General features: G+C 43.9%; 1 protein-coding gene across 1 annotated transcript; it reads left to right on the top strand.

Annotated features, from left to right (window-relative positions):
• The first annotated feature begins 616 nt into the window (after positions 1-616).
• llph (LLP homolog, long-term synaptic facilitation factor) lies at positions 617-8,448 on the top strand. The gene is made up of 3 exons (XM_055650800.1): positions 617-732; positions 7,340-7,546; positions 7,880-8,448. Exons 2-3 carry the CDS (start codon positions 7,348-7,350, stop codon positions 8,041-8,043), a joined length of 363 nt encoding a protein of 120 aa, XP_055506775.1. The 5' UTR covers positions 617-732; positions 7,340-7,347; the 3' UTR covers positions 8,044-8,448.
• The last annotated feature ends 347 nt before the right edge of the window (positions 8,449-8,795 follow it).

Raw genomic sequence — 8,795 nt, 5'->3', positions numbered from 1 at the left:
TGGGCCCGCGGTAGAAGTTGGCCGCGGGCCGGCATTCGGAGCTTCTTCTTCCCCCCGGGTCCCCCGCGATGGATCCCGGGCTGCAGACGCCGCGCCAGCTGGAGCTCTGCAGACCGCGGCTTCAGGCTGCCGCGGGCCAGAGGCGACCGAAGCAGTTTCCCCTTTACCCCCACACAAAACGCACCGCGAAACATCAAAAACATACTGTAAAATACACTAAAAAAACAAAAAAAGTAGAAAAAATGGACACGCTGCTGACAGGGCACCGGTTTGCAGCGCCCCCACCGACCTAATAATAGCGGAGTCAGGGGATATGGGGAGAAGGCAGGAACTGGGTACTGATTGGGGATGATCAGCCATGATCATATTGAATGGCGGTGCTGGCTCGAAGGGCCGAATGGCCTACTCCTACACCTATTGTGTATAGATCTCAGTGTAGGAAGGAACTGCAGACGCTGGTTTAAACCGAAGGTAGACACAAAAAGCTGGAGTAACTCAGCGGGTCAGGCAGCATCTGGGGAGAGAAGGAATGGGTGACGTTTCAGGTGGAGACCCTTTTCCAGACACTGTTGCATTCAGCAACGTTGCAATGGGCGGGGCCTCTCGCCACTGGGGGGGGGGGGGTGGGAGGACCAAGGTGATCCTCCACCGTCCCACAATGCTCCGGGTCAGCCTGGGCCTGGCGTGTGAGGAGCGCGGTGGTTGCAGCGACTACTCGGGGGGGCGGCCAACGTAAGTCAACCTTTCCCCGGTTACCCCGCTGTAAGCGGGACCGCCCCGCGGCTCAGCTACATCCAGACAACAGTAAGAGCGCGGCGCCCTGCCGTGTAGGGTTCGTACAGCCGGGATTAGTGGCTCGGCTCGGCTGGGCCTGAGACCGGGCCTTGCTCCGTGTGGGTCGGTGGGTGGGTTCGGGCAGCATCTGTGGAGCCGCTGAGTTGCTGCAGCATCTGTGGAGGACGGAGCGGACAGACGCCATCTGAGGCCGCAACCCTTCTTCACGATATATAATGCCCCCCCCCCACGTCTGTCCACTCCCTCCACAGTTGCTGCCCGACCCGCCGACTTCCACCAGCACTTTGATTTTTGCCCCTGATCCCAGCATCTGCAGACTCTTGTGTCTCCGCTGTTGGATGGGCCGGCAACAAACAAATAGGTTAATAAAGGGTACACACTCAATGCTGGAGTATCTCAGTGGGACAGGCAGCGTCTCTGGAGAGTCTCCAGCATTTTGTGTCTATCTTCGGTGTAAACCAGCATTGCAGGTCCTTCTTTCTTACACAAGAGTAAAGGGTGTTTGTCGTGTCCATTAGATATGAACCGGGGCAAGAAAACTCATCCTACAATTATACAGGTACGTTAGACGCAACTACAATAAATGGTCAGATATTTAAAGTAAACGGGATCATGCTAGCGCAAAAACAAAACAAAATAAACAAAGTACTGTACGCGTAACAATGTTAGTAACACGTGGCCTTGCTCTCAATCATAAACCACGTGTTCACATATACTTTGCGCCATCTTCTGAGGAGACCTATCTGTCCCCGCGACTAGCTCCTGCACAATAAATTGATGATAGTTTATTGCATTGTTAGAGCTACAGGACCCTTTCGTCCAACTTGCCCATACTGATCAGCCTGGTCCAGGCATGTGAAGAGCTCGTGATCAACTATGCTCGTCCTAGCTGTCTGCGTTTTGCCCATATCCCTCTAAACCTTTTCTATCCTTGTACCTGTCCAAATGTCTTTTGAATGTTATAGTACCTGCCTCACCGACCTCCTGGCAGCTCGTTCTGCATGGAAGAATTTGCCCCTCAGGTTCCCATTAAGTCTTTCATCTCTCACTATGAACTTATATCCTCTGGAGCTCAATTCTCCCACTCTCGGTAAAATACTTTATGCAATTATCCTATCTATTCTCCTCATGATCTTATACACCTCTTTTTTTTTTTTTTTAAACTCTCCTTATTCTCATGTAGCTCCTGGCACCATTCTTGTAAATAATCTCTGCACCCTCTCCAGCTTAACAACAGCTTTCCTATAGCAGGGTGACGAAAACTGAACATAATACTTCAAATGTGGCCTCACTAACGTCTTCTACAACCGTAACATAACATCCCAACATCAATACTCAATACCCTGATTGATAAAGGCAAATGTGCTGAAAGCTGCCTTGACTACCCTAACTACCGTTGATGCCACTTTCAAAGAACTATGTATCTGCGCTCCTAAATCACTCTACAACACTTCCGAGAGTCCTGCCATGTATTGGGAGAAAACTAATTTCAGTATCATGAGGTAGGACTTGCCAAAAATAAACTAGCAGCAGCTACTTACAAATAGGTTAACATCTGACAAGTTGGAATCATTCAAAAATAAACTAATGAGTTCAAGATTAGTATGTTTCCATACGTGAAAGGGGCAGACTGTAAATCCAAGGAATTCTGGATGTCACAGGATATTAAGGGCTGATTTTTTTTTTAATGGAAGTGAATGGAAATATAGAGAATTGCAAACAGGGAGGCCTTCCAAGAGCAAAGAAAGTCCAAGGTGGGGTATTTAAAATCAGAGTTGAAAGTTACCAGTGAACTAGATTGAAGAAAATACAAAAGTTCTTTATAAGTACGGGCACTCCCCAGATTTATGTAAGGGTTATGTTCCGTGAACACTTGCATAAGTACTATTTTATGTAAGACTAGACCAAGTGCAGACCCGTTGGGTCGGCTCCCCCAATGGTGTGATCCCCCAACCCAATATTCCACCATGCACCCGTCTCCTCCAATGGAACTGAAGCCGTTCTCAAAAGTAAGATTCCAGCATTGCCCTGCCTCTTTAAAAAAAAATCCCTGCCTTCTGCAGCAGTGAAAAGTTCAGTGTTCCTGTCTTGCAACATTGTTTCAAAGTGTGTTGGAAGCTGAGGAAGGAGCAGCCGTCAACGAATCAAAAGGTAGGAAGGGATCCGTACTGCAGGCGGACGGACGGATTTGAGTTTTATACTAGACCAAGTGCAGACCCGTTGGGTCTGCTCCCCCAATGGTGTGATCCCCCAACCCAATATTCCACCATGCACCCGTCTCCTCCAATGGAACTGAAGCCGTTCTCAAAAGTAAGATTCCAGCACTGCCCTGCCTCTTTAAAAAAAAATCCCTTCCTGCTGCAGCAGTGAAAAGTTCAGTGTTCCTGTCTTGCAACATTGTTTCGAAGTGTGTTGGAAGCTGAGGAAGGAGCAGCCGTCAACGAATCGAAAGGCAGGAAAGGATCCGTACTGCAGGCGGACTGATTTGAGTTTTATATATATATAGATATATACTAGACCAAGTGCAGACCCGTTGTGTCTGCTCCCCCAATGGTGTGATCCCCCAACCCAATATTCCACCATGCACCCGTCTCCTCCAATGGAACTGAAGCCGTTCTCAAAAGTAAGATTCCAGCACTGCCCTGCCTCTTTAAAAAAAAATCCATTGACACCTCCCCTGCCTGCTGCAGCAGTGAAAAGTTCAGTGTTCCTATCTTGCAACTTTGTTTCGAAGTGTGTTGGAAGCTGATAGGAAGGAGCAGCCGTCAACGAATCAAAAGGCAGGAAGGGATCCGTACTGCAGGCGGACGGATTTGAGTTTTATATATTAACTAGACCAAGTGCAGACCCGTTGTGTCTGCTCCCCCAATGGTGTGATCCCCCAACCCAATATTCCACCATGCACCCGTCTCCTCCAATGGAACTGAAGCCGTTGCCAAAAGTAAGATTCCAGCACTGCCCTGCCTCTTTAAAAAAAAATCGAATGGCACCTCCCCTGCCTGCTGCAGCAGTGAAAAGTTCAGTGTTCCTATCTTGCAACTTTGTTTCGAAGTGTGTTGGAAGCTGATAGGAAGGAGCAGCCGTCAACGAATCGAAAGGCAGGAAGGGATCCGTACTGCAGGCGGACGGACGGATTTGACTTTTATAGTTTTATATAGATATACTAGACCAAGTGCAGACCCGTTGGGTCTGCTCCCCCAATGGTGTGATCCCCCAACCCAATATTCCACCATGCACCCGTCTCCTCCAATGGAACTGAAGCCGTTCTCAAAAGTAAGATTCCAGCACTGCCCTGCCTCTTTAAAAAAAAATCCATTGACACCTCCCCTGCCTGCTGCAGCAGTGAAAAGTTCAGTGTTCCTATCTTGCAACTTTGTTTCGAAGTGTGTTGGAAGCTGATAGGAAGGAGCAGCCGTCAACGAATCAAAAGGCAGGAAGGGATCCGTACTGCAGGCGGACGGATTTGAGTTTTATATATTAACTAGACCAAGTGCAGACCCGTTGGGTCTGCTCCCCCAATGGTGTGATCCCCCAACCCAATATTCCACCATGCACCCGTCTCCTCCAATGGAACTGAAGCCGTTCCCAAAAGTAAGATTCCAGCACTGCCCTGCCTCTTTAAAAAAATTCCAATGGCACCTCCCCTGCCTGCTGCAGCAGTGAAAAGTTCAGTGTTCCTATCTTGCAACTTTGTTTCGAAGTGTGTTGGAAGCTGATAGGAAGGAGCAGCCGTCAACGAATCAAAAGGCAGGAAGGGATCCGTACTACAGGCGGACTGATTTGAGTTTTATATATTAATAGATAGATAGATAGATAGATAGAGTCACCATCCCCACCCCCTGCTCGAAATAACGCACTGAGAGTATTGTGTAAGAAGGAACTGCAGATACTGGTTTAAACCAAAGATAGACACAAAGAGCTGGAGTAACTCAGCGGGACAGGCATCATTTCTGGAGAGAAGGAATGGGTAACGTTTCGGGTCAACATCCTTCTTCAGACTGGGGACTGAGAGTATTAACTGTCTCAGCAGTGTCCAACTGCATCCGGGACACTTTCTGCAGTGCGCGGCCTTCTGGTAAAGCACCACCGCCATTTCCAACTTTGTTTCCGTCTCACTGTGGGGCACTTTCTGCGGCACATGACCTTCTGTCTAAGCACCCCCACCATTGCAGCCTTGTTTCTGATGTAAACTTGAGTGATCATACAGTGTTGTAGAAATTGCAAACGGCCTTGATTGCTCTGGAAATTGTTTACGTAAATGCATGTTTATATAGCAAACAAGTCTATTTATATAGCACATTTCAGCAACAAGGCAATTCAAAATTTTCCAATGTAATCCGCCTAGTGCATAAATCGGGGAGTGTCTCTATATTAAGGATAACCAAGAAAGAATAAAGGTAATTATGGACCGCAATGGCAATCTGCATGAAGCCAGAATGTATTTATGAAGGAAAAATATATTGCGGTTGGAAAATTCAGTTGGGGAAAGAGGGTGGCAAAGAAAGGAGGAAGGATGAAATGCTATAATATTGATTAAAAAAAAGAGGTTTTAGCAGGCTCATAATGTCGTGAGGGATGCTGAGAAATGGGAGAAAAAATTTAATCCTGAAATGTGTGAGATAATGCACTTTGGGAGGACTAGTTCGGACATGGAACAGAAGGCTTACAGGGAAGCTGGCTTCATTAGCTGGGGTGTAGAATGTAAGAGCAGGGAGGTCATGATGCAAAATATAAAATATTGGTCAGACTACAGCTGGAGCACTACACCGTTCTGTTCCACTTCAAAGTTGCGCTGGAGAGGGTGTAGAGGAGATGTGACCGGGTGTTACTTGGAATGGAACATTTCAGCTATAAAGAGAGGCAGAGTGGGAACCATATAAATAAAAGTATACAAAATTATGTAGGGTGTAGAATGAGTAGATGGTAGGGAACATCCCCATCGCAGAGATATCTAAGACTAGAAAGTTTGAAGGGGATCAGAAAAAAAAATGTTTTTCACTTGGAAGATGTTTAGAATCTGGAATGCACTGCTTGAGGGGATGGTAGAGGCAGACACTCACAATATTTATGTAGCATCCGGATGAGCACTTGAATCACCCAGGTAGAGAAGCAAAGGAGTAATGCGTTTAGTTTAGTATACATGGGTACTTAATGATTAGTACATATAGGTGTTTAATGATTAGCATGTACATTGAGGGGTGTAGTGGGTGGGGGGGAGAAGGGCAAAAGCCCTGTTTCTATATGGTATGATTCTCACTAAATCATTCTGAATGCAGAAACAAAAGCTAAATATTCTGGTAGCATATCAAATTGAGTTTATGGTCTAATTTGCAGCATGCTGTTTTAATTAAAATTTTAAAGACAACATTGAAAACAGGCCTCCAGCACGCCGAGACTATGTCGACCATCGATCAACATTTCACACTAGTTTAGTTTAGAGTGAAAACATGCCCTTTGACCCACCAAGTCCGTGCCGTCCAACAATCACCAGTTCTATCCTACACAATAGGGACAATTTACAGAAGCCAATTAACCTACAAACCCTGCATATCTATGGAATGTGGGAGGAAATTGGAGCAACCCTACAAAACCCACGTGGTCACAGGGAGAATGAACAACAGACAGCACCTGTAGGCAAGATTGAACCCGAGTCTCTGACACCGTAAAGCAGCAACTCTACTGCTGCAACACTGCCGCCCAATTCCATATTAACATCACCACTCCAATCCATTCCCAGTATATTTGTCAGGCAAGCAAGTTCCTTTGGTGCATTTTTTTAACGTAGATCATAGTTCTACGTTTTCTCATTTACCTAAAATGGTAACCTAAAAACTGCACATCTTTGGGATGTGGGAGGAAACTGGAGCATCCAGAGGAAACCCATCCAGTCACGGAGAATGTGCAAACTCCACACAGACAGCACTCGAGGTCAAGATTGATCCTGGGTCTCTGACGTTGTGAGCAGCAGCTATGTTTTTTTGTGCCAACAGTTAAAGTTAATATCCAAGGCAGTGTAGATTATGTTTTGATGTATAATTATTTTCTGAGTATAAGCAGTGAGCTGTAAACAAGGTCAGATTGGATAGGTGTTCAGTTCAACTGAAATTATTCTAGGCAGGCTGTCATAGAAATATTGAACTGTTGCTATTGCATTAATTAATGGATAAAGTTCCAAAGCTTAACAAAATACAATCAGATGATACGTGCCCCAGAATAAATAATGTTTTAATTTGTATTTTAATTCTCTACCCTCTGCTGGTCGAATTCAGTGTGCCTTGGAATATGATTTCGTACTGTCCAGAGAATTAGTCAATTGGTTATTATTATCTTGGAGAGTGTTTCCATCAAATTTTGAGACAATGAATTCCAAATATAGCCATCAGAATTAAAGTTTCAAATTTGGGATATGACATAGCTCTATTCTGCATTATGCAAAACATGGGTTCAGCATGCCATATTGGGGGAATAGTATGCATCTCTTATTCAATCTGCAAGTTTACATTTAAATTATGAATGATGTATTTTGGCTTTTATTCAAATGCAGAATAAAGAATGGCAAAAAGTACAAGAAGTAAATGGAAGCGGGCGATGCGAGCAGAAAAGAGGAAAAAAAATGCACCAAAGGAACTTGCTCGGCTGAAAAAAATACTGGGAATGGATCGGAGTGGTGACATTAATATGAATGCTGTTGAAGAAATTGCTACTGTAGTCCCAAGCGAAAAACTCCAGCAGAAGCCAGCTGCGGAAGAAGGTAATCTTATTATTTGAAAAGAGAAGCATCATGAAGTTGGTTTATAAATTGATAAAATTATAGTCTGTATAATAATGGAACCGTTTAACTAAAGATGCTGCAACCAAGCATACTATCTCCACAGTCATCAAAGACCAGGTAACTCAGCGTACATCATGTATTAACATTGGACTTGGCTAGTTTGTGCAGAACAGCTACTTGTTACTTTGAGTTGAGTCTTGCTAGAGTGAATATTTTGGGCTAACTACTATTTGTCAATACTTGTATGTTGATGATTTGACATTTTTGAACGCAGCTTAACTGTAACAATACAAACAAATCTTAACCTCCCAGATAAAGCTTCTACCATGGACATGGATAAGAAAATGAACAAAAAGACGTTTTTGAATGAACATGGACAGTATCCACTATGGATGCATCCGAGACAAAGAAAGAAGATCAAACACCAGCTGAAAATGAAGGGGAAATCAAAACGTCCAAAGGGGTTGGCATGGTGAATGTGAAAGCAGAGTATCCAAGGACTTGTTTTTATGTACTAATAAGTCTGAAACAAATGATTCAATATACACTTTGCTAAATGCTCACTGAAGCAGTATACTACACGTTTAGCAATGTATGCTACTGTATTCCCAGTTTGGTGTACGGAGCCTTTTGTAAATGTTGAGAGAATCCTTAAGAATAAAAGGCAGCATAAGACTAACGTGCAATTGGTAAATTAGCCTTCTAATGTTTAAGGTGCAATTACACAACAAATGTATCTATAACTCTTACTTCAATTTAAATGTAAATACATTATAAAGTGTTTTTAAAACTAAGCAAGTGAGGATCTGGTGTGCAATTTAATCAGTTAATTTGTTCTTCATTCCAGATTTATTCAAATAAATCTTTTTATGAAAATCCAATCATCGAGAACATTTTATCGTGTTGTGTTTGGTTTGATGTCCATATCAAGAACAGCGGAGGGGGATTAAAATAGTAATTTGAATTGTCAGTCAGTCCCTCGTTTTGAAGAAAAAGATATGCAGCGTTAATTTTGATATACTTGATACACTTCATTACTCAGCAGACATTTGTGCTCTCTTCGGACAAAGTTAACAGCCAAGCAGCATTTTTGTTTGTGTGAGAAGTTTATTTTAAGAGTTCCAGCCATTACCTATAGCTATTGCAAGTTATTCCAATACCACTGATGTACTTCATCTCCAGTACCAGTTAAACACTGTTTGCCCACATTTTTTATGTTATGTATAAC

The sequence above is a fragment of the Leucoraja erinacea genome, chromosome 19, assembly GCF_028641065.1.
Source record: "Leucoraja erinacea ecotype New England chromosome 19, Leri_hhj_1, whole genome shotgun sequence".
Taxonomy (NCBI): domain Eukaryota; kingdom Metazoa; phylum Chordata; class Chondrichthyes; order Rajiformes; family Rajidae; genus Leucoraja; species Leucoraja erinaceus.
This window is presented reverse-complemented; position numbering and strand designations above follow the sequence as displayed.

Excerpts from the sequence above, each read along its gene's own strand:
- llph (XM_055650800.1), top strand. The coding sequence starts at position 7,348 with ATGGCAAAAAGTACAAGAAGTAAATGGAAGCGGGCGATGCGAGCAGAA. Across the intron at positions 7,547-7,879 it reads GAAGCCAGCTGCGGAAGAAG|ATAAAGCTTCTACCATGGAC; the intron begins GTAATCTTATTA and ends TTAACCTCCCAG.